This window comes from Delphinus delphis, chromosome 10 (assembly GCF_949987515.2).
Source record: "Delphinus delphis chromosome 10, mDelDel1.2, whole genome shotgun sequence".
NCBI classification, from domain to species: domain Eukaryota; kingdom Metazoa; phylum Chordata; class Mammalia; order Artiodactyla; family Delphinidae; genus Delphinus; species Delphinus delphis.
In genome coordinates this window covers 39,725,510-39,751,293 of record NC_082692.2, presented here as the reverse complement: position 1 = coordinate 39,751,293, position 25,784 = coordinate 39,725,510, and the positions used below count along the sequence as shown (strand labels likewise).

The following is a 25,784-nucleotide window of genomic DNA, read 5'->3' as shown; positions in this document are numbered from 1 at the left end:
GAAGTTTTGCTCCTGCCCCAGGGGGCATTTGGCAATGTCTGGAGATGTTTTTGGCTCTTACACTTGGGGCTAGGGAGGTACTACTGGCATCCAGTGGGTAAAGGCCAGGGATGCTGCTGAACATCTTACGATGCATAAGATCCTCACCACACTGCCCTCTGAAGCGAAAGAAGATGCATCCGGCCTAAAATGTCAATAGGCTTACTCTGTTGGCTGAGAAAACCCTGCTTTACATAGACTCATCGCTTTGTGGATTGCAGCCAGGCTCATAGCATTAGATACCATCCACATGAAATGACTCCCAAATTTTTTATCTCCACCCAAACCCTCTCTCCTAAACTCTATGTCCAATCTGGATATACAGCAGCCTACTTGATACCTCCATCTGGATGCCAATGTACCCAAAATGAATTCCTGATCTCTCCCCACCTCTACCATAGCCTTTCTTCTCTCTGTGGATGGCAATTTTACCCTTTTATTTGCTCAGGCCAAAAACTTTGGCGTCATCATTTATTCCCTCTTACACCCCGCTTCCAACCCATTAGCAAATCCTGTTAGTTCTAGCTAACAAACCAGATCCAGACACAGACCTCTTTTACCTCTGCTGCTACCAATCTGGTCCAAAACACCCATTCTCTTTACCTAGATGATTGCACTAACTTCCCTACTGGTCCCCTGCTTCTATCCTTGCCCTGTACTCTCCACAGGAGAGCCAGAGAGTGATCCTTTTACTCTCTGGCATGAAGTCAGACCACATCACCCCGCTGCTCAAAATCCTTCAGTGGTTCCTTCTGTCCCTCAGTGCAAAAGCCCAAAGCTTCACAAAGGCCACAAATCCTTCCATGATCTGGTTTTCATCCCCTGACTTCATTTCCCTCTACCCCGTTCCTACCCACTCTGGTCTTGAACAAACCAGGTGAACTTCTACCTCAGGACTTGTACTGACTGTAAAATATTCTTTCTCCAGATGGCCTTTGCAGAAACTAAATCTGGCTTTAAAGGGAGTTAGATCACCCCTAAGTATGTTCTACTTTTAAAATACTAAGTATGTTCAAAGGGAGATGTTAAATTCATTACAGAAAAATGGAAAACTCCAGAGACTGTATCTTTTGGCCACAATCAGGAATAGACAGGTGACTTCAAGAGGTATAGGTGCTGCTGTCACAAAAGTGAATTAACGGAAATTTCAATGTCACCAAAAATCTAAACCCAAGTGACCATGGAGGTTCTAGGGAATCTTTTCCCTTCATAGAGGCTGGAGAGAAAGGCTGATTTCTGTAGCTTCCATAGATAACAGCTTGTGGAGAGAAGGGGTTTAGCAGTAGAGAAGTCACATAATAGCTGGCCAATAATTGGTTTGATCCTCATTTGAAATGCAGCAGTGTACTACAGAAAGCATGCATGCTCTCCCTAGCCCACAGCTGTCAGTTCAGCTGATAAAAATACATACCTGAACACTATTTGTAACTAGGAAGCAATGTAGTGGATCGTAAGAGAGCAGGCTCAGGAGTCAAAAACAACTGGTTTTGTTCATATCCTTGTTTTACCACTTTCTAGCTGCATGACCTTGGGCAGGTCATGAAACCTGTGAACCTCAAGTCTCAGCAGCTGTAAATAGGGATAATGACAGTGCCTGTATCATGGTTCTGTTGTGTGGACTAAATGAAGTAATGCATGTCAAACTGCTGCCTCTGCCTCTGGGGAACAAATACTGGGGGCTGGGAGGCAGGGAGGTGACTAGCGTTTTTTGTAATAAACTTTGTAGATCTACTTGACTCCTTAAATTATGTACATTGATCATTTTAACAATAAAAATTAAATTTAAAAAATCCTCAGCACAGTGCCTGGCACATAGTAAGTGCTTAATGAACGGTAGCTTTACAGCTCTGATTACTGCACTCCCGTGGCCGCCACCTGGGAGTAATGTGCATTTGCTACCTGTCCCTTGCCAGAGGAGAACACAAGTTGGATAGAATATCAAGTGACACGAGTTTTCCTTCCAGCTTCTCTTTGAGCCATCTTTAAACCTTTCAGGGAAAGGGTCTGCCCCTGAGAACGAAGACTCAGGTTTCATGGCAGTGGGAAGGTTATACTGCCCTCTATTGCCATTAGCTCAGCTAAGGACACCAACCACCTGCTTTTGGGTCAAATTCAGTGTGCTCTGAACTGAGCAGATGTTGGGCCCATCCTTATTAAACTCATCCCTTATTATTATATTAAACTGATTGGCTACTTCAAAGTAGATAATAAGATCCACAAGCCATTACATCCTCAGGCCCATATAGCAAAATATTTGCCTTTTCCAAACCTCTCCCTGTAACCTCTACTACATTTCTAAACCTAAACAGAGAGAAATTAACTCTTCCATGCCTTAGTCAACACAGACAGCAGCAGGTTAGAAGAGAGTTGATTTCTGATATAATAAAAGCAGACTAACTTCTCTAGCTCCAGATCCAAAACACACTAAAGGGTGACTGTCAGAGAGAGAGAGGAGGAAAAGCAGGTGCAAACGTGGGCAGGCAGGGCAGATGGCACTCGGCAGGGACTGACGCTTGACAAGCATGAGGAACCTCTCCCAAAGATAATAACACGTTTCTCCTTTGAACCAGCACTTGGCGGAAGTAATAACAGTGGCTCAGGCTGTAATCAGTTTAAAGGAGGAGAGTATGACAAACACCAGCTCCAAACATTTTTTTAAAAAAATAAGAGCAAACACAAAATAAGACGTATAGTCCAAGTAACAAAATAAATGAATTTGGGATTCTTTTCAGCTCCCCCAGTGTAAATCATTACTCTTCAGAGAAAGGAAGCAAAGCATTTGGGTTGTCCTGAAGAACACCCTGGTGTCACACTCTTATTCCCAGCTGTCCTGAATAAGACCATTTGGTTGGTGTCTTATTCCTCTGTAAGGCCTTCTTAGAAAACATTGAGAAATTGTGAAAATTACTGGCAAGTAAGAAAAAGAAGTACCTAATTTCAATATGACTTATTTTCTCCTTCCACACCTCTACAGATTGTTTTTTGCTACTGTACCACTGTCCAAACAGAAGCTGTCCCGGCCTCCAGAGATGAGTCACAGTTAGAATTCATTGCAAGACTAGCCTTGAGTCCATAGAGTGAACACCTACCCTACTGTGACTGTTTGTCCTCAGAGGCTCTTGGGCTAATCACATAAAAAGCGTTCATTAAAACAGCACCTAATCTTCACCAATACTTGGTCTGATTGTTCACCTGGGACAGGTCAGCCACAACTGAGCTGACAATGAGGCCAGCCAATCTTTAACAAAAGCATGGAGTCAGATTTATGAATCCTTGGAGCAGGTCAACATATACTTGCTCACCTTTCTGACTCCCTCTGACAGCTCTCACACAGGGAAGGCCCAGGCCCTCTGGATGTTGTGGGATGGAGCTGGGACAGGCGTTCCCACCCAGAGCTTCCCCATTCTCCCCCCACCACCCCTGCCTGTGGCACAGAGCACTGGGTCTGGAGAGTTTATGGGTTATTCAAGGGTAGCTGGGGAAGGGCTCCAGGGGTGTCCAGTTCCTGGCACTGACAGATGGGCCATTATGTTGACATTCACCCAACCCTCACATAAGATGCATGAAGCAACCTTTTCATTTCATCCTACCAACCTTAGCAAGTTAAACTGTAACTATGGAGACAGCAGGAAACTATCTACCTACTAAAACTGTGGTCATGGGCTTCCAAGAGCGTCATGTTCTTTCCCAGCCTTCAGGGCAGGCAGGGAATTTCTTTAGAGTAAATCAGATCTATTGCCAACTCAGTGATCCCTGATACCAGGGCATCAGGTACTCCTCCAACCCATCCAATAAAGATGGCACCTGGTGTGAACTGAACACACTTGCCCCAACTCTAGCGCTCTAGGGGGCTCTCATCCTTTCCACTCACTCATAAATAAAAAGGGCTATTTATTATTAAGCCCACATGGTTGGTACACCCTGAGAGTTTAAAAAGTTTTTATTTTTACCAACCAGAAAAAGAAATCACTACTTTAAAGACTCAACAAACAGGGGAACTCTTCAAAAAAAAAAAAAGACGCCACACGCAATCCTCAGTTTACATTAGAGCCACTTATCTTATTTCAACTCTGCTTCTTTCACACCTTGATGACACTGCTCATCAACTCAGTTAATGCTTTCGTTCAACACAGCCTCCATCCCAACAGGAAGATCTAAGGAAAGCCCAGGTTAACCTACTAATACCTTTAGTAACGTGGTGCCTGGATGTGAATCCTAGTTCTGCCTCTTGCTAGCTGTGTGATACTGAGGTAAGTTACTTAGCCCCTCGGAGCTTTTATTTTCTTACCAAAATATGAAGATGATACATGTAAAGTACTTGGCACTTACCTGGCACATAGGAACGGTTAAAACATAACTCTAGTATATACCTGATCTTGCCACTTATAGCCCTTCAGAACCTCAAGTATTCTTGCCTTTAAAAATAAATAAATCTATATTCTCAAGCCAAACACAAATGCTTAGAATCATGAATTATCTCTGCCTTAAGGTATTCATTTAAGTATAGTTCCAATTCTTTTTGAAGCCACTTGTAATTATTTCATCCAAATTTTTTCATCAAATTACTTCATCCAAAGGAACACACTGCAACCAACTGAATGTATCTCCCACTGTCCATCACCCGTATCTCCTGACCACACATCCCTTACTCAGTATTCTGCCCTCAGCACTTCAACTGTTCTCCTACCATCATCCTTCCTGTCTTTCCAAATCTGTCCATTCTTTGAAAAGCCCTTTCCATCAACTCCATCTCTACTTCATTTCTGCCTTACGTAACTCTAACCCCCAGCCATGCACACAAATTATACATTTTGACTGTGCTGTGCTCTACTGACCAAATTCATACTTCACCTTGACTGAATTGTATGCGTGTTTCATCTCCCCTACTGTACTGTGAGCTGCTGGTTGGTAGGGATAACTTCTTTTATTCTTCAAGTTTCCTTACTCAATAATCTACACTGCTCTGTACATCAGTGCAGAAATGTGTTAATAAGTACTTCCTGATAACTATCTATACCCTACCCCATTTCTAAGGAGCCCTAAGAGGTGGAGTTGACTCAACTTTAGCCAGAAATGCTTTCAGAGGACTTGCTTTAAGAGGACTGCTTAACTTAAGAAGAAAAGGAGGCTCCGATTTCTCTTTGGGGTCCAAGTGCCATATTCTCAATGCATTATAGGCAACAGTCTTGTATATCGTCTCCAATGAGAACCTTTTCTCTGTGGTTCTTGAAATCATGTTATTTCTAAATGATTCTACAGAGTTCATGAAAAAAATTACATAACATACCATGAGTTCATCAACCTCAAGAAATATCTCAATAGCCTCACCATAGCCCAGCCCTTCCAAAAAAGAGCAGCATGGTAGGACCTCAATTAAGGCTGGTAGGTAATCCATTCAAACAACCCCCACCTCACCCTGGGCCAGGGCAATGACAGACTTAAAAGGCATCAGTCCTTAAAGCCCTAAAGGAGTGAAAAACAACAAACAGGCTCACAACTCAGGAAAAAGACTGCAGTGCACTGGCCAGGAACACCAGCCCTCTCCTAAGACTACAGTGATAGCTAAGCCAGGGAGTTCACAGTTGGGTGAAGGGGCTTCCATTACAGAAAGCACTGGAGCAACTGGTTTTGCCTCCTCCAACTCTCATCTTCCCATTACACTCAACTGCCCTAAAGTTCTCCTTCTAACAGGGCATGCTTAGCCTAGGGCCTATACCACCCAGAACAGTCATACCCTGGAGGGTTAAATTTAAGGAAGAAAAATCTGGAGCAATAGGAACTTAGTGGAAAATCTTTTGTTAGAGTATTAAGATGTGAAGTCTTTCCTCAAATATAAGCCATTTATTGCCTTGCCAATTTACTTCTCTCATATCCTGTATGACTAACATGATTCCACACAATCCTTTATAATGACCATCCAACCAATAAATCAATCCTGTTGCACTACTGTTGAATGAAGTCCCTCTTACTGGTCCCTGTGGAGAAAGAGAATTCATATCACCAAGTTTCTTTTCTTAATTTGCCTCTGGATCTAGACCACATATAAAGCACTGGTCAGAAAAATGCCATTCTTACAAGAGAGTGAGTTGTCCCTCAAATAAACATTATTTTTAAAAATTTGAGGGTGAATGCCAACACAAAGCAAGGAAAGACTTAACAGTTATACGATTATATAGGTGGGAGGCTGGGCCTAATACACCACATTATTAATCAGAGAAGAACGAACAGGAATGTTCACAGGCCCTGCCACACAAATCACCTACAACAGTTAGCGCTTAGCATCAGGGCTTTATTCAACCTACCAAAACCAACAACCAGGAACCATAGTCAACTCGGCGGAGTATGGAAGGTGCTGTTTAATCATCAAGCATAGCGAAACAGATCAAGAAATCAAACACCTAGAAGACTGTCTTAGAACAATCAGAATATTTAAAATCATGATTAACTTAACAAACAATTCTCTCATTCCTCACACATGAAAAGTCAAAATATCACTTGAGCCACTCTGGGTTGTAGGTGAGGAGGTAGATGGGCCATAAGAGACTGGAAAGACATCAACAAGAAGACATGCAGACTAGGTAAATAAAGTGGAAGCCCAACAACATTTGGATAGGATACAACATTAGGATAAATAATTGAGCTTTTTTTTGGTCTATTTCCTCAGGAAAAACACCCCACCCAAAACCAAAAAGACACAGCAGGAACAAATTCCAAAGGTGTGCTGTTGCTCTACACTTGGTATATGCATTTACACTGGAAGAATGGCTGGTGATATTTTGACTTTCTTTTTTTTTTTTTTTTTTAACGCTAAAGGTAAAGAACTCTGTTCTTTCAGCACCCAAACCAGAGCAGAGAGACAGCAGTAAATTATAAATGTGGATGGAGTAACATCCACAGGACATGGAGATGGGGGAGGGGGGAGGGGAGAAGGGGTAGGTTTTTGTGCTGTTGCATTGGCAGGAGAGCTAAGCAGTCTTAAAGAACATTCTAGGCTTCTAGGTTTGCCATGAAGGAGTATCACAAATCCCAAGGCCCACCACCTACCCCTTCTCCTCTTCTCCGAGGGCACCTACCTTACTGTAAGTCACTACTGATAAGTTGTTTGCGTGACTGCTGGGGGACAGATTTACAGAGTTCTGTGAGAGTCTATTCTCATCTTGCTCGGTTTGGTCAGGAGCAGGAGCCCATGTGTTTTTGCTGATCGAGTCGAACTCGGAACCCCCAGGGTCTTTTAAGTTGTTTTCATCTGATTGTCGGTTCTTTTGGGGAGAGGCAAACGGGTTGAAGTTTCCTTCTACCTTGCGATGTGGCTGTGTGTTGAACTCCGTTTCAAAAGATGACAGCTGCTGCGTTACTCCTAAAAGTCCACCCACCTCCACACTGAGAATGACCCAGATGACATCTGAAACAAAAAGGCAATTCATGTCAATGCCAGGCATACCCTCAAGGCTCAAAGCAGCCACCACAGAGAACCCCAAACACCACGCAAACCATAAGAAGAAATGTTTCTCTACATGCTAGTTTAGAAGCTTACTGACAAAGTTATCCAGTACATTTGCATTGCATGCAGTTCTACATTTTTGGTAACGTCAAATTCATACTCTGGTACAAATTCAGCAGAGGTCTGTGGTGAGACCCATGAAACTATCTGTAAAAAGGTTACTAGTTGATTTTGATGCATAACCATATTTTGGAAATCATTACTCCAGAGAACAATGATCAATATATAGAAACCCAAAAGCTATTTTTCCAGAATTACAAGCTCTTTGCGGTTTTTGCTTTATTTTGTACATGGTTAACTCAGAAAACTCAGGGCAGGCATAACTCTTGAGTCAAAAATAATGCTTATAATTACTAAAACTGCAACTTATCAACACCCCCACACACACACTTTGGGGCAATTTAGAGTGACCTGCCCAAACTAGGACAACTGAGAGTAAAAGAGGGAGTTATTAATTACACCAGGACACAGTTGTAAGCCAGCACTAATCCTGACATATTAGAACAGATATCACCCTGGCTATTTTCACCATCTATGTGTTCAAAAGATACCAAAATTTAGTATGCCTGAGACTTTCTATTGATAAAATAATCCAATTTAATACCAACTTTGCCTTTCTGTCAGATAGGGAAACCCTACCATCTACATTGAAACCATAAGAGATTTGTTTTAAAAGATGCACTGTCGGACTTTTGGTCATAGTTCAGTTCTTTATTTCCTCAACTGTCAAAGCCATGGGTTCAAAAAGAAATGAATAAAGTAAGCGGCACTTCAATTTGATGTTCAGCACCTCAATTCAGAGAACAGTGGCATCTACTTTCCTGATGGAAGGTTTTCAAAGCAAGCTATAGAAAGGCCAAGAAGCTTTTAAGTGTGAACCTTGTTGAAAACAAATATGAAAAATTGTTCAGGCTCCTAAACAAGTGGTATAAGATTGACAGGAAGAGGCAGATACAACTTCACCAGTTAGCTACATGGAAATACAGTAGTCTCCTTTACCCATGATTCACTTTCATGGTTTCAGTTACCCATGTCAATGGTGGTCCAAAAATATTAAATGGGAAGTGCCAGAAGTAAACAATTCGTAAGTTTTACATTGCACACTGTTCTGAGTAGTGTGATGAAATCTCTCACTGTCCTGCTCCATCCTATCTGGATGTGAATCATCCCTTTGTCCATCGTATCCACGCTATATACGCTATCTGCTCGTTAGTCACTTAGTAGCCATCTAAGTTATCAGATCGACAATCACAATCGGGTACTGCAAAAGTGAGAGCCACAGTGAGTGATAAGTGCTTAGTTAAGATGGAAAAGGCATTAAATTTGGACAATAAGATATTTTGAGAGAGAGAGACCACATTCACATGACTTTGATTACAGTATATTGTTATAACTGTTCAACTGAATTATTAGTTATTGTTGTTAATCTCTTACTGTGCCTAATTTGTAAATTAGGCTTTATCATAGGTAGGTATGTATAGGAAAAAACACAGTATATATAGAGCTCAGTACTGTCTGTGGTTTCAACATCCGTACTAGGGGTCTCGGAGCATATGCCCCACAGATAAGTGGTGGACTACTGTATAATATATAAGCCTAGAACAAATACACTAAAAAGGAAATTGAAGGAAACTAAGGAAAACTCTTGGGCTGTGTTTGTTCTCAATTTTCAATCTGGGTTCTACAGCTGAGGAAGGGGATCTTAAGTGTCAGAGAGCCATAAATACTCGATTTAAGGTTAGTGATTTGGAAGCTGTATTAAGAACTTGGTTGTATCCAAACAGCTATGAGCCAAAACCTTAGTAAGTAGAGATGCAGTGACATCTACTGTTCACTTCTATAATGAGCAACTCTTTTTACCTCCTGTGAAGAGGAAGAAAGCTACTAGCAACACTAGTATGGATCACAGGAATAGGCATACATCCCAGACACACTTACCATTAAAGCAAATGTGAATCTTTACGTAAACTAGTATCATAAAAGTTCAACCTGGGCTTCCTTGGTGGCACAGTGGTTAAGAATCCGCCTGCCAAGGCAGGGGACACGGGTTCAAGCCCTGGTCCAGGAAGATACTACACGCCATGGAGCAACTAACCCTGTGCGCCACAACTACTGAGCCTGCACTCTAGAGCCTGTAAGCCACAACTACTGAAGCCTGCGCACCTAGAGCCCACGCTCCACAACAAGAGAAGCCACCGCAGTGAGAAGCCCACGCACTGCAACAAAGAGGAGCCCCCGCTCGCCACAATGAGAGAAAGCCCGCGCACAGCAACAACGACCCAACGCAGCCAAAAATAAATAAAAATAAAAAAATTTATTAGAAAAAAAAGAAAGTTCAACCTGCTGATTTAACACTGTAAACAAAGGCAGAAGACTTGCTTCTTATTGAAGACTTGCTCAATCTCATAAACCAATATGATATGGGCCTTAAAAAACAATTCAATGGCAGGCAGCCTGAGGGAGACTCATTCTGTGCTCTCTTATTCTAGGCTTTCTAACCAAAGGCAACATTCCTTCACTCTACTATTCATTTCTTCCAGGCGGATATGCCTTGTCTTACAGTACATTAATTCCTACTTTTGTCTTCCACCCATCTGTTTTCCAAAATCCTTTTGTAAGTACATGGTATGTTTAGCATACTCAGCTACAGGTAATAGTCTTTGTTCTCTTAGCTCAGGAAACTAAATGCTTATGAGAAAGGACAGACTGTTCTGAAGGCTGTTAGCAGTACGAGACTAATGACATTTTCCCCCCTGGCTTTGAGAACTAAAGCTTCTTTAACACAACTCACTGGGCCTTATCATACTTAAAGCCACCACACTCTCTTCACCTTGGCTATTTTTCTGTACTGTTCACAGATTCTACATAGTAGCTGTAAAAGGAATGTCACTGATTTATAAACACCAATAATTAAAATTCCAGTTCTGATCCTCCAAAGTTACTATCGTGATGGGTCATTATGAACAGTACACCACGCCTTCTACATGGTACTCTCTGAGCCCTCCAGGTACTACCTATAGACCTCACATTTCGGAACGTGTTCATCCCACACATAGTGTGTGTGGGTTTCTTTGAATCAAACAATAAAAAGGATGAAGATGAGCCCAATAAGCTTATTTCAGAGGTTGACCATTTCTAGTTCTTGTCAGAACACCTTAATTACTAAGATTAAAACTGCCAGCCAGATATTTCACTATTGCTGATGATAAAATCACAGCTGTAAGGAATCTTAGGGGTCATCTAATGGAACTGCTTCTCTTTCTATATGAAGGATCTGAGGTCTGGAGGTAAAAGTGATGGGCCTAAGATCAGACTTCAAGTTAGAAGTTGGCCATGATGATGACCAAGAACTTCCAGCTCTTAGTATAGCTTTTTAAACCCGTAATTTTTCTTCCCAACAGGAATTTGGGAAGCCAAGTGCCCAGGGAACGAAACCTATAATTAAGTCAGTCCCATTTTAGTATCTTTACTGACAGACATATGAAACAAGAATGGTGTCCTAGAAAAGTAGCCAAGAAAGTAAAACCAAGTGCCAAGCCTACACAGTCAGGGCTTAGTAAGCCAATGGAGAAACCAATTTTAGAAGGTCTTGCCTTAAAGTAATTTTTAAAAAGCACCTGAGACAGAACTTTGGACCTAGAAGGTACTGTAAATATTATTTCATTCAACTTGTCCTTTTTACATATGATAAAACCTTTAATAATAAGTATAAACCTTGTTAATAATAAGTATACATTTCCTTTTGTAGAAATGTGTAATAAATTACTGACGAGAGAACATAACCTTTTATTTCTTAAGTTTAGACTATGAGAAGTGTAGAGTAAAAGGAAAATATTTTACTTTGAGCCCAAGTCCATAATCTTAATCAATCATGCTGACATACAAAGACATCTCAGATTATGGTAAGAATATTAAAAACATTTGCATATATCTAAAAGCTAGCATCATGGGTCAAATCACATCATAATAAATGTAAACAAGTACCTATGATTTGTCCACTAAAATAGAATTGTTAAAAACAGTACAATATTAGAACTGGTAAATTTGTTTCTTGTGGGAATATAGGTTACAATATATGTACAGTAAGGGTACAGGTATACTGGGTTGAACAAATAAGTAAATGGATGGTGGGAGCAAGGTTTTTCGTTATCAAAGAAGGATATTACAGGAAAGCAAGCAAAGAAGGAATTCTAAAATAAACCCTGTGGTACTGGATTAAAGCCAGAGACATCAATATAAACGAAACACAGAAACAATTATAGATATGTCTGTATACAAAGGTTAGTATGTATACATATACTATCTAGCCCTATCTGCTAAGATGGCCTAGAAGTAATGATACCCCGCTAGCAATGAACATACCTAGTGCTCAGAAGTTTCTAAATACTACTCTCCAATAAAAAGAACAAGGGCTTCTTGGAGAAATGGCTGATTCTAGGGCTGGGGCATGGAAAATATAAGAAAAGCCTGGAACATCTTGTTGTACCAGAAAGTAAGGAAGTGGTCAAAACACAAAAGGATAGGGGCAGGTTAAAGGGATACAGGAGCCACCTGAAAGAGCTCCCTCTGGAGCTGGAACAATCTGGGCAACAAAATAAATAATGTAGCACTGGACTGTAACTCCAACTATAAAATAAATATACATGAGTATATTTATTAACTATGAGTCCATAGTTATATAAATAAATGAAGGAGAAGTGACAAACTTCCTTACAAAGAATTCCAAATAATATATAAAGATACTCTCCCTTCCAAGAGGTGGAGCTTAATTCTATACACCCCCCAGGGACTTCTCTGGTGGTTCAGTGGGTAGCACTCTGCGCTCCCAATGCAGGGGGCCCGGGTTCAATCCCTGGTCAGGCAACTAGATCCCACATGCATGCTGAGACTAAGAGTTTGCATGCTGCAACTAAAAAGAGCTCGCATGTTGCAAGACCCGGCAGGGCATAAATATTTTAAAAAATAACAAAATTCAAAAACAAAAAAAACAAAATTCTACACACTCTCCCACCCACTCTATCTTAGTGATAGAGTAGGGAAAGAGAAAAGGTGTAACTTTACAGTGCAGAAACTGGCAAACAAACTACTCAACCTAGTGACCAAGGCTAATATCAACAGTGATGTTATGCAAATATCAAGTACCCTCCACCCCCACAGGCCACTTCACCTTCACAGTATTCTTCCCCAAACCCATAACATCAGCCTAACCATGTGGAAAACATCAGATAAGCTCAGACTGGGGGACATTATAAAGCAGGGGTCCCCAACCCCCAGGCCACAGACTGGTACTTGTCCATGGCCTATTAGGAACTGGGCTGCACAGCAGGAGGTGAATGGCAGGTGAGCAAGCAAAGCTTCATCTGTGTTTACAGCCGCTCCCCATCGCTCGCATTACCGCCTGAGCTCCGCCTCCTGTCAGGTCAGCGGCGGCATTAGATTCTCAGAGGGGCGCGAACCCTACTGTGAACTGCGCATGCGAAGGATCGAGGTTGAGTGCTCCTTATGAGACTCTAATGCCTGATGATCTGAGGTGGAGTTGAGGTGGTGATGCTAGTGCTGGGGAGTGGCTGAAAATACAGACTATCATTAGCAGAGAGGTTTGACTGTACAGAGACCATAATAAATCAACTGCTTGCAGACTCATCAAAACTCCATCAGTCAGTGGCAAGTGAAAACGAGCTCAGGGCTCCCACTGATTTTGCATTATGGTGAGTTGTATAATTATTTCATTACATATTACAATGTAATAATAACAGAAATAAAGTGCACAATAAATGTAATGTGCTTGAATCATCCCAAAACCACAGCCACCCCCATCCGTGGAAAAATTGTCTTCCACAAAACTGGTCTCTGGTGCCAAAAAGGTTGAGGTCCGCTGTTATAAAGGATACTTTATATAAAGGATACTTGCCAGTGTTCCTCAAAACTATCAGGGGTCGTGAAAAAGACAGAAAAGACTGAGAAATTGTCACAGACCAGAGGAGACTGGGAGACATGACAACTAAGTGCAATATGGGACCCTAGACTGGTTTCTGGAACAGAAGATTCCTAAGTGGAAAAACTGATGAAATCTAAACAAAGTTTGCAGTTGAGCTCATAGTAATGTACAAATGTTGATGTCTTCATTCTAGCAAGTGTGCCATGATTATGTAAGATGCTAACAATGGGGGAAACTGGGTATATGGGAACTCTGTATCACCTCTGAAACTTTACTGTAAATCTAAAATTGTTCCAAAGTAAAGTTTACTAAAAGAAATTAGTATAGCATTTAAAAAGTGTACTTTCAAACACTAAGAGTTAAAGTTGTAACAGAGCCAACACAAACAATTCTCTCTGTAGTGAAGTGACTATAAAGGAGAGTGCTTTGATCTAGCAGGGGGTAGAACAAGGTTGTAGCAGGGCAGGCAGGAGGGGCTGTCACGCACTCAATTCTTCAGAGGTCTCAAAAAGACCACATCATCAACTGGACACACAAGTCATTCCCATCTGCAGGGAGATCTTGCCCTTCCAGTGCAACCCCTTCTCAGCAGTGCCATAAAGACATTAACAGTCTTCAAACAGGGGGAACAGCAATGACTGCACAAATGAACCATCTTGACATGGATGTTCGGCTGAAGCTGCCTGACTAGTTCCAGAGCCTGCCTCTGGCGCACAGAAGATGCAAATGGAAGCCACAAAAAGCAAGCAATAAACTGCCACATTAATAGGTTCCACTTGGTCTGGGTTTCTGAAGGGGAAAGGTAGGGGACTCGGTAAAGCACCACCTTCAAAAATCCAGTTTACAAGGACACCTCAAAGTAATTCCAACTGTGGTTAGGACTGAAATCTTATAGGCTTCTGATCTCTAGAGCAACTACCTTGGGCTCGTCCCTAAGAGCTGTAAGAGCACCAGGAGACACAGGCTAGCTTTAGCCTGCATGTACCTACAAGATAACCAGGGGGGCCACTTCTAGATTTGGAGGTTGCAAATTCAAATCCTTCCTAAAGCTCAACTCATCTTCATAGCACAACAGGAACCCCACATTTCCCCTGAGAATTAAGAAACAACTTGGGTCTGTAGAGGTAAACAGGCTCTAGTCAGCTGCTGGGCTACAAGCTACGGGCTCACATTTCATTTCTAGAGTAGGAAGGCTGGATATGTGCTGCTTGGCGTCAGTGAGAGAGGCCTGAAAGGAGAGAGTCTGAGCACTGGTAAACTAGTGGCCTGAAACATGCCCTGACAGTAAGTAGTGCAAAGGTCAACATTATGAGTATCTTTTTTGTGTCTGCCTCTTTCCAGTCTCAACTTCCAGTCTGTTTTTCTACACTGTTTACTCAACACATGCCTGGCTCTCATGACACCTGCCCAGGCACTCAGATACTTTCACTCTCTATGAACACAACACCTACCTCAGCATCTACGGGGGAAGATGGGACAGCCAGACTCCAGTTCATTAGCTCCTCAGAGGACAACTCCTGTTTTCTGGGGCCCAGGCCCCATCTACAGCAGAGTGACTGTTGAAGGGCTGCCTCTACTCAGCTCTGCTTCCCTACCCATTCTCACTCCTCACCCCATCTTGCCACAGTGTGCATTAAAGACTTATTCCTTAGTTTCATATTATTCTCAAGAATTTCATTTTAAAATGCAAATGCCCCCTAAAGGAACATATTAAGCTACATTAACGCCATTATCAGATCAACCAACGGGCACAAGTTCACAAAGGGGAGAAGATAAAGAGAAGCCCAGGAAAGAGCACTGGAAGCCTGGATAAGACAAGACAGTGAGGAGTCCCCAGTGCCCATAATAGGAAGAGGGGCTCAGAAAGAAAAGCAGAAATGGCAACAAAAAAGAGACTACTCCTCTTCACAATTTTTTCAAATCATGCCCTATTTAATAATCATGAGGGACTTCTCTGGTGGCACAGTGGTTAAGAATCTGCCTGCCAATGCAGAGGTCATGGGTTCAATCCCTGGTCCAGGAAAATCCCACATGCCGCGGAGCAACTAAGCCCTTGCACCAAAACTACTGAGCCTGCGCTCTAGAGCCCGCGAGTCACAACTACTGAGCCCGCGCAGCGAGAGCCCGCGCTCCGCAACAAGAGAAGCACCCGCACCGCAATGAAGACCCAATGCAGACAAAAATAAAAATTACAAAAAATAAAAACACATGAGCTTTTGCCTTAACTTGTGTGTGTGGCGGGGGTGGGGGGGCAGGTAATCGCGATCATTGAATCACTTAGTTATTTACTTCAGGTCTGAGGAAATAAGGATCCCTACTTCCCAAACCCAGTAAAATCAGTGCCATGAAACAAAGAGTGAAAACATGTCTGAGACAAAAGATGAAATCAGCTCAGAATGGGGAAAAAAACCCAAATTGCCATTAATCGGGCTGGGAGGACAGACACAGATAAAGGCAGGTACAAAGGAAACAGGAAACACTATTTCTCCCAAGGTCATACAGCAGCTGTAAAATGCTATAATGACCCTCTCTGAGTGGCTACTGCTTTCTTACCAACGACGCTCCCAGACCAGCTTTGTTACAGCCATCTATTACTAAGGATACCCAACTGCCACCCACGATAGCACCCAAGCCCTAATTAATCCTCACTTCTAGTCCTGCCTCAGAAACAGCAGCCAATCCAAAATTGATCCCACTTCCCTAGAGCCTCCTCAGAATCCTTCAGCAGGAACCCAACCTTACAGAAGCTGCTTCCCTCCTCCCTCTTACCGCACGGCATCCCACAGGTCACCTGGAGTGTCTTCCCTCACCACGTATGTCTATCTGGTTTTGTCAGACTACAGGCTTGTTTCAGGTGATCTCTGAACCCAGACGCCTTCCTCTCTTCCCCCTCCCAGCCTCAACTCCTAGAAGCAGAGACTCCACCCCTTCCTACCAGTCTTCCCTTCCTGTACAACTGCCCTCCCCACCAGCTGATAATATAAGGAAAGAGGAGTGAATTCAATAAGGAGGTCAAAAAAAGAAAGAGAAGGAGCAGCCCCAAGAATAAAGAAAAAACAGGAGTATATAGTATTCTAGAAGCCTAATGACAAAAGTGTTTCAAGGAAAACAGAGTTATTAAGTGGGTCCAATCCAGCTAATAAATCAAGTAAGTTGAAAACTGGGAACAAAGCACTGGGTGTAGTATCATGCAGGTCACTGGTGATTTTGAAAAGAGCAGCAGTTTTAGTGGAATGGTAGGGACAGAAGCCTGAATGGAAAAAATTCGTGAGACTAGGAAACAGGAGGTGGAGATAGCCATTACTGATACTAAATGTTTGAAGGACTTCTGCTATGAAAGAGAGCAGAGAAATGGGGAAGAAGCTGGAGGAGGAAAATTAATAATATTACATTATATGTAAAAGCAAGAAAATTTTTTTAATCAATCCAATCTATAGTTATTGTTTCAAGGCATGTAAAACAATAATGTGTGCCAATATTACATCTCCAAAGGAATTTTTTTTTTTTTTTTGGCGGTACGCGGGCCTCTCACTGTTGTGGCCTCTCCCGTTGCAGAGCACAGGCTCCGGGCGCGCAGGCTCAGCGGCCATGGCTCACGGGCCCAGCCGCTCCGCGGCATGTGGAATCTTCCTGGACCGGGGCACGAACTTCTGTCCCCTGCAACGGCAGGCGGACTCTCAACCACTGCGCCACCAGGGAAGCCCCTCTCCAAAGGATTTTTTAATTTTATATTGGAAGAAGTTTAAAATAACTCAAATGTCCATCAGTGGGAACTAAGCTAGAAAAATGAAGACATATCTACCTGAGGGGATACGCCACAGCCATAAAAATGAATGAATATTTCTACAGTGATCTCTAGAATATAATTATGAAGTGAAAAAAAGTAAGATGCAGATCAATATCTACAGTCATGACACTTCTTTGTAAGAAAAAGGACACATTTATATACATTTGCTGGTGTCTGCAAAACAAAACAAAATGCAACACTGAATGGATAATCTATAAATGAATAAATAAAAATGAGCACTTACAGGAAGAGGAAGGCACTATCTGAAGGGGACAGAACAGGAGGGAGACCTTTCTAAATACACCATTCCTAAATTGAGACTTAGGATCACAGAAATGTTCTACATACTCAAGAAAAAAAAAAACAAAAAAACCAACACGCTAGGTCAAAGGGGGACAAGAGTAAGAATTGGAGATTAAAAATAAATTTCCGGGCTTCCCTGTTGGCGCAGTGGTTGAGAGTCCGCCTGCCAATGCAGGGGACAGGAGGTCGTGCCCCGGTCCGGGAGGATCCCACATGCCGCGGAGCGGCTGGGCCCGTGAGCCATGGCCGCTGAGCCTGCGCGTCCGGAGCCTGTGCTCCGCAACGGGAGAGGCCACAACAGTGAGAGGCCCGCGTACTGCAAAATAATAATAATAATAATAATAATAATAATAATTTTCCTAGGATGGTGACTGACACAGAATAGGTGCTCAATAGAAAATTATTTTTAAAAAAAGAAAGAAAATTATTTATGCAGAAATACTTAAGCAGTGTGACATTAAAAAAATATTTACTGTGTTGCACTGTTGGAAGTTAGATTCAATGCTAAGAGTAATGTCTGATGATTGCCTATGTCTAACTGTCGCTGGAGGACTCTACCAATGACAGTAAAACAGGTTTCCTATATAAAATCTAAGAGTTTATGATACCTATAAAAAAGGAATATAATATTTGATCCTCCTCTTCATTCACTAGTTTCACTGAAAGTAAATAAAGCACCAAACCCTTACTCTAAAGAACTGGCAATTAAAGGTAAAGAACTAAGCATTTAATCTAGCCTAATTTGTAAAACTGAATTTCAGGAAAATAAGTCATTGTTGATAAATAAATGTTTCCTCCGCCCAAAACTACTCTAGCTAATATATGTGGGAAAAAATTGCCACTTTGTAATCCCTAATTGAAATGATTCAGGCAATAATCAATGAACAAAACCATTAGACAAAAGGTTGGTTGATGGGGAGGAACTTTGGAGGGATCAGGCTGTCACCACTTGAACACTTTGATTAATCTCAGCATCACTAAGAGCCGAATAATTTTGAAAAAGAAGTACAAAGTTAGAGGTCTCACACTTCTTGATTTCAAAACTTACTACAAAACTACAGTAATCAAAATAGTGTGGTATTGGCAGAAAGACATATAGACCACGGAATAGAATGGAGAGCTCAAAAATAAACCCTCACATTTATGGTCAAATGATTTTTGACAAGAATACTAAGAGCATTCAATGGGGAAGGGAAGTCTTTTCAACAAAGGGTGTTGAGAAAACTGGATATCTACATGCAAAAGAATGAATTTGGATCCTTACCTTACACCACATACAAAAATTAACTCAAAATGGATCAAAGATCTAAACGTACGAACTAAACCTCTGAGAAGAAAACAGAAGGAAAGCTTCATGACACTGGATTTGGAAGTGATTTCTTGGATTTGACTCCAAAAGCACAGGCAACCAAAGAAAAAAGATAAACTGGACTACATCAAAATTAAAACTTTTGTGCATCAAAGGACACAATCAACAGAGTGCAAAGGCAAACACCGAATGGAGAAAATATTTACAAATCAATATCTGATAATGGGCAAATATCCAAAATATATAAAGAACTCCTACAAAATAAAACTAATAACCTGATTTGAAAATGGGCAAAGGGCCTTTTGCCTCGCTGCATATGAGAAAGCAAGATGGGTCACCAGCAGCTCTAATGGAACCATCCAAGAAAATCAGGCCAAGGTTCTTGCTCTTGCTACATCTGCTCAAACCTGCACAGTACGATCCAAAAGTACAGCCTCAATATGTACCACCAGTGTTTCCCAACAGTACACGAAGGAGATGGGCTTCATTAAGTTGGACTAAGCTAACTTCTTGAATGGGTCATCCAGGACATCTACCTTACCACAGAAACAATGCTAGCTCTTTGTACATTAAAACAAAAACAAAAACCCTTTTCAATTGAGAGTTTTAATGTGAATGGAATAGTCAACTGACTATAGAAATCTCCTTTTAAAAATTTACTATTATCTTCTCAACGGATTCATCTTCAAAATATGTGGCTTATTTTCCCTCAGTTATATAAAAGTATTCACACTGGAGGGAAAAATGGGCAAAGGACGTGAACAAACTGAAGGACCTAAAAGCACAGGTAAAGATGCTTGATATCATTCATCATTAGGGAACTACAAATCAAAACCATAATGAGATACTACCTCACACTCATTAGGATGGCTACTGTCAAAAAAACAGGAAATAACAAGTCTGTGCAAGATGTGGAGAAACTGGAACCCTTGCACACTGGTGTGAGGGTAAAATGGTACAGCCACTATGGAAACCAGTATGGCATTTCCTTAAAAAATTAAAAATAGAATTGCCATATGGTCCAGCAATCCCATTTCTAGGTATATACCCAAAAGAACTAAAAGCAGAGTTTCAAAGAGATATATGTATACCCGTTTTCATAACAGCATTATTCATAATACCAAAAGGTAGAAGCAATCGAAGTGTACATTGATAGATAAATGATTTTAAAACTGTGAGATATACATACAATGGATTATTCAGCCTTGTAAAGTTGGAAAATTCTCAGCCATGTTACAACTTGGATGAAACTTTAACATGAACTGATATAAAAGCCAGTCACAAAAGGACAAAAACTGTGTGATACCACTTATATGAGGTACTCAGATAGTCAAATTCAGAGACAGGAAGTAGAATGGTGGCTGTCAGGGGCTGGAGGGAGAGGGAGAAGAGGAGTTATTATTTAATAGGTACAGAGTTTCAGTTTTGCAAGAGTTCTGGAGATAGATGGTGATGATGGCTGTATAACAATGTGAACGAGCTTAATGCCACTGACCTGTATACTTAAAAATGGTTAAGATGGTAAATTGTTATGTGTATTTCACCACAATTCAAACAAACAAAACCCTGAGGCCCAGTAACTTTAAATTAGTTGCTCAAGGTCAATCACTATTATGTGGCAGAATCAAAACCAGAGGTCAGATCTATTTAACTCCTGGACTAGTACTTATCTATAACATCAGGCAGCACTTTTTTTTCCCCTGGTCAGTTTTGAATGTTCCACCAACCAGGAAAGAGAGAGTACTTATGGAGACAACTATTCCTGGCAGAAAAGATGGAAATACTAACATCTTAATAATTTGAAATTTTATAGCCTACTAATAAAGTATAACTGAGTGGATGATAGCACAATTGCAGAAAATATAGCATGAAAGTACATTTAAGCAACTTAAATTGCTAATTTAAATCTCAAAGTATAATTATGTTTTAAGGGTAACACAGGGAATCAAAACTATAGCACATTAAGAGCCAAACGTATGTAACTGGAAAAAAATATACAGATTAAAACTGGCATTTTAACAATCGTTTTGCATTAACTTTGAAAAGCACTTAAATGTAACATTGGATAAAAGGGCTTAACATTTATTGCTCATTTTACATGCAAATAGGGAGAAAAATGGCTGGAATTCTCATTCCTTTACTATTTCTACTGCATTTCTCAACCAATCTGATTGCGACACACTTGGTGCTTCTTCATATCTGTAGTATTTTTACCAAAGGGTAATTTAAAATAGAATATTTGAACAGAAGAAGTACTTCCAAGTATTTAGTTCAAGAACCAGAAAGTCAAATTTTAGACTAGCAACTGATTTACTTAATTCAACCTTAAGTAGTTCCATTAAAAAAAGAGAGAAAGAGGTCTGTTCTTCTTGGTACATGTACTTTAAAGTAAGGTTTAACTTAGGACTGATATCTTTCTGCAGAGGTATATGTATGTTTTGAATACTAAAAAGCCTAATAACAAGACATAGCCCCATCTGTCTTTTTTAAAAAACTCAAACGCTATCTTTGACATAATCATGGACAAAAAGGGTAAAACAGCATTACTGATGGTAATTAGTTATCCTTGGTAAGATCTCTGATAATGTACTACATCAACTCTCCCTTCCCCCTCCTCCTAAAAGAGGATGGGCTTTGTTTCTGGGTTCAGGGAAACTGCTCCCAGTCAACATCATCATCCTAGCTGGACCAATGTGAGAACTAGCGAAACAAAGAAAACAGATACCCCTTCCCCTCAACATTCTCTCCTAAGAAAACTACATTACAGACGTCACATTCACTGACAAGTCAGAGTCAGACAGAGACAAAGCAGAATTTGTTAAATGTTTCTTCATTCTCCTTTCATTTTTCACTTTCTTCATCTCTTTGGTCCTACCCAATCTTCCTAAGTATCCCTTCCTCTTCATTTCCATTGCAGGCCCTTATTAACAGGCCCAAAATTTTCCTGGCTTGACTCTGGGCACAGAGCTTTGAGGGAACGAATGACTACTAATCCCTAGACTAAAGTAGCAGCATCCACACACAGGGGGTCTTGGGACTCACTCATAGCCATTGGGACTTCCCAGTCCTACAAAGGGAGCCACCCTCACCACCCTCTCACAGCAGAGGTACAATGCATTGGGCCTTTTAGTCTGGGCCATGACACTCAGCTACTCATCTCTCTTCCAGATGACCTGTGGGTGTAAATATGCTTCAGAGTACCATCACCTTCAATCTACCTCCCACTCTTTTGCACACAGAACCCTCAACTCATGCCAAACTGCATTAGTCATGCTCAACCAGAGTTTATGCTTATTTACTGCAATCTGGAAATGTGATACCCTGTCACCAATCTGAATCTTTTTAGTTAAAATACTGCATATCTGGGAAAGCCCCTTCAGACACCATTTGACCTAGAAAGTTATTATTTCCTAATGTTTACTATTTTTTATTACTGAAAATAAGTTTTCATAGACTTCATTATTTTTAAGACTTTATTTTTAGAAGAAGATGTAAGTTCACAGCAAAACTGAGAAGATAATATACTCTCTGCCTCCACATACATAAAATCTCCTTTACTATCAATATCCTACATAAAAGTGGTGTATTTGTTACAACTGATGAATCTACACAGACACATCATTATCACCCGAAGTCCATAGTTTATGTCAGAGTTCACTCTTATGTTGCACATTCTATGGGTTTTAATAAATGTATAATGACATGTTTCCACCACTATAGTATCACAGAATAGTTTCACTGCCCTAAAAATCCTGTGATCTGCCTATTCATCCCTCCCTCCCCTAGCCCCTGGCAACCACTATTTCCACAGTTTTGCCTTTTCTAAAATGTTATATAGTTGGCTACATACAGTATGCAGCCTTTTCAGATTGGTTTCTTTCACACAGAAATATGCACTTAAAGGTGTTCTGTATCTTTTCATGAAGTGAAAGCTCATTTCTTTTTCATGCTGGATAGTATTCCACTGTCTAGATGTACCAAAGTTTATTTACCCATTCATCTACTGAAGGATGTTTTTGATTGCTTCCAAGTTTTGGCAATTATGAATGTAACTGCTATAAATATGGTAAGAATATTTTAGTTTTGTAAGAAACTGCCAAACTGCCTAACGAAGTGACTGTACCACTTTGCATTCTCACCAGCAATAAATGAGTTTCCGTTGCTCCACATCCTTGCCAGCATTTGGCATTGACAGTGTTCCAGATTTTAGCCATTCTAACAGGTAGGTAGTGGTAACTTACTTTAATTTGCAACTCTCTAATGACAAAATGTTGAACATCTTTTTATATGCTTATTTGCACCTGTATATCTTCTTCGGTGAGATGTCAGTTCAACTCTTTTTTGCTTGTTTTTTGAGTTGTTTGTTTTCTTATTATTGAGTTTTAAGAGCTTTCTGTATATTTTGGATAATAGTCCTTTATCAGATGTGTCTTTTACAAATAATTTCTCCCAGTCTGTGGCCTGTCTTCTCATTCTCTTGACACTGTCTTTCACAGAGCACTTAGGTTTTTAATTTTAATGAACTCCAGCTTATCAATTCTTTCTTTAGATCATGCCCCTTTGGTGTTACATTTAAAAACTCATTGCCTATAATCAATTCACTCTGCTGCACACCTGAAACACAATATTGTAAATCAACTATACTTCAATTTAAAAAAAAAAAGTCATGGGAAATTCCCTGGCAGTCCAATGGTTAGGACTCCATGCTTCCACTGCTGAGGGCTCTGGTTTGATGAGCTGTGAGGCACAACCAATAAAAGTCATGGCCATACCCAAGATCATCTAGGTTTCTGCCTATGTTATCTTCTAGGAGTTTTACAGTTTTGCATTTTATGTTTAGATTTATAGTCCATTTTGAGTTAATATTTGTGAAGGATGTAAGACCTGTGTGTAGATTCATTTTTTTACATGTAGATGTCTACTTGATCCGGCACCATTTGTTGAAAAGAATACCTTTTCTCCAGTGTACTGTCTTTGCTCCTCTGTCAAAGATCAGTTGACTATATTTGTGTCAGTACATTTCTGGGCTCTCTCTTCTGTTCCAATTATCTATTTGTTTATTCTTTCACCATTACCACAATATCTTGGTTACTTTATAGGAAGTCTTGAAGTCAGAGTGTCCGTTCTCCAACTCTGTTCTTCTCCATTGCTGAATTGGCTACTCTGGGTCTTTTGCCTTTCTGTATATAATTTAGAATCAGTTTGTTGATTTCCACACAATAACTTGCTGGGATTTTGATTGGGACTGTGTTCAATCTGCACATCAAGCTGGGAAGAACTAATATCTTGAAAATACTGAGTCTTCCTATCCATGAACAAATATCTCTTCACTTACTTAGTTCTTCTCAGATTCTTTTCATCAGAATTTTGTTGTTTTCCTCATATAGATCTTGTTCACACTTGGATAGCTTTACACTTAAGTACTTTATTTTGGGGGGATAAAAACATAAATGGTAATGTGTTTTTAATTTCAAATTGAACATGTTCATGCTGGTTTATAGGAAAGCGTTTAATTTTTGTAAATCAATCTTGTATCCTGCAACCTTGTTATAGTTGCTTATTAGTTCCAGGATATTTTGTTGTTGATTCTTTCAAATTTTGCCATCTGCAAAAAAAAAAGATGGTTTTATTTCCTCCTTCCCAATCTGAATATTTTTTATTTCGCTTTAATTGTCTTATTGCGCTAGCAAGGACTTCCAGTACGATGTTGAAAAGCAGTGGACTTTCCTCTGCCTCACTTCTGATCTGAGCAGAAAACTTCCAATTTCTCAGCATTAAGTATGATATTAGCTAAAGATTTTTTGTAAATAATCTTTATCAAGTAGAGAGCGATTCCCTTTCTTCCTAGTTTCCTGAGAGTTTAATCACAAAAGGTGTTGGATTTTAACAAATGGTTTTTCTGTATCTATTGGTATGAACATGTGACTTTTCTTCTTAGCCTGTTGATGTAATGGGTTATATTAATTGATTTTTGAATGTTGAACCAGCCTTGCATGTCTGGGATAAATCTCATTTGGTCATAGCATATGTTATTCTTCTTACACATTGTTGGATTTGATTTGCTAATATTTTGTTGATGACTTTTGCATCTATGTTCATGAGAGATAATGGTCTATGATTTTCTTTCCTTGTACTGTCTGTCTGGTTTTGGCATTAGGGTAATGCTGGCCTCATAGAATAAGTCAGAAAGTATTCTTTCTGCTTCACTCTTCTGGAAGAGATTCCAGAGTAGTGGTAAAATTTCTTCCTTAAATGTCTGGTAGAATTCACCAGTGAACTCACCTGAGCCTAGCACTTTCTGTTTTGTAAGGTTATTAATTGTTGGTTTAATTTCTTTAATAGATATGGCCTATACAGATTATGTCTTCTTGGGTGAGCTCTGGCAGATTGCACCTTTCAAGAAATTGGTCCATTACACCTAAGTTATCAAATTTATGGGCATTACATCTGTTTGTTACCAACATGACTTGCTCATAATATTCCTTATTAACTGTTGAATGTGCATGGGATCTGTAGTGATGTTCTCTCTTTCATTTCTGATTTTAGTAATTTGTATCTTCTACCTTTTTTTCTTAGCCTGGCCAGAGGTTACTGACTTAAATCAATCTTTTCAAAACACCAGTTTTAGGTTTTATTGATTTTCTATTTGCAATTTCACTGCCTTCTGCTCTACTCTATATTTTTCTTCTGATTTAATTTGCTCTTATTTTTCTAGTTTCCTAAAGTGGAAGCTTATATTATAGATTTTAGGTTTTTCTTTTTTTCTAACATATGTATTCAATGCTATAAATTCCCCTCTGAGAACTGCTTTAGCTGCATTTCACAATTTTGATAGGTGTTATTCTCATTTGCATTTAGTTCAAAGTATTTTTAGATTTCTCTTGAGATTTCTTCTTTGATCCATATG

At 40.2% G+C, this 25,784-nt stretch overlaps 1 protein-coding gene and 1 pseudogene across 3 annotated transcripts in view; one reads left to right on the top strand and one right to left on the bottom strand.

Annotated features, from left to right (window-relative positions):
- Window positions 1-25,784, bottom strand: part of ILRUN (inflammation and lipid regulator with UBA-like and NBR1-like domains) — a 119,510-nt gene that overhangs the window by 15,224 nt on the left and 78,502 nt on the right. For 2 of the 3 annotated variants that reach the window (XM_060021984.1, XM_060021985.1), the window contains exon 4: window positions 7,113-7,441. In XM_060021984.1, coding sequence (XP_059877967.1) covers window positions 7,113-7,441 — 329 coding nt within the window. The remainder of the gene's footprint in view (window positions 1-7,112; window positions 7,442-25,784) is intronic. The other variant, XM_060021986.1, reaches the window with a different exon arrangement.
- LOC132432074 (small ribosomal subunit protein uS14-like) lies at window positions 17,971-25,195 on the top strand (annotated as a pseudogene).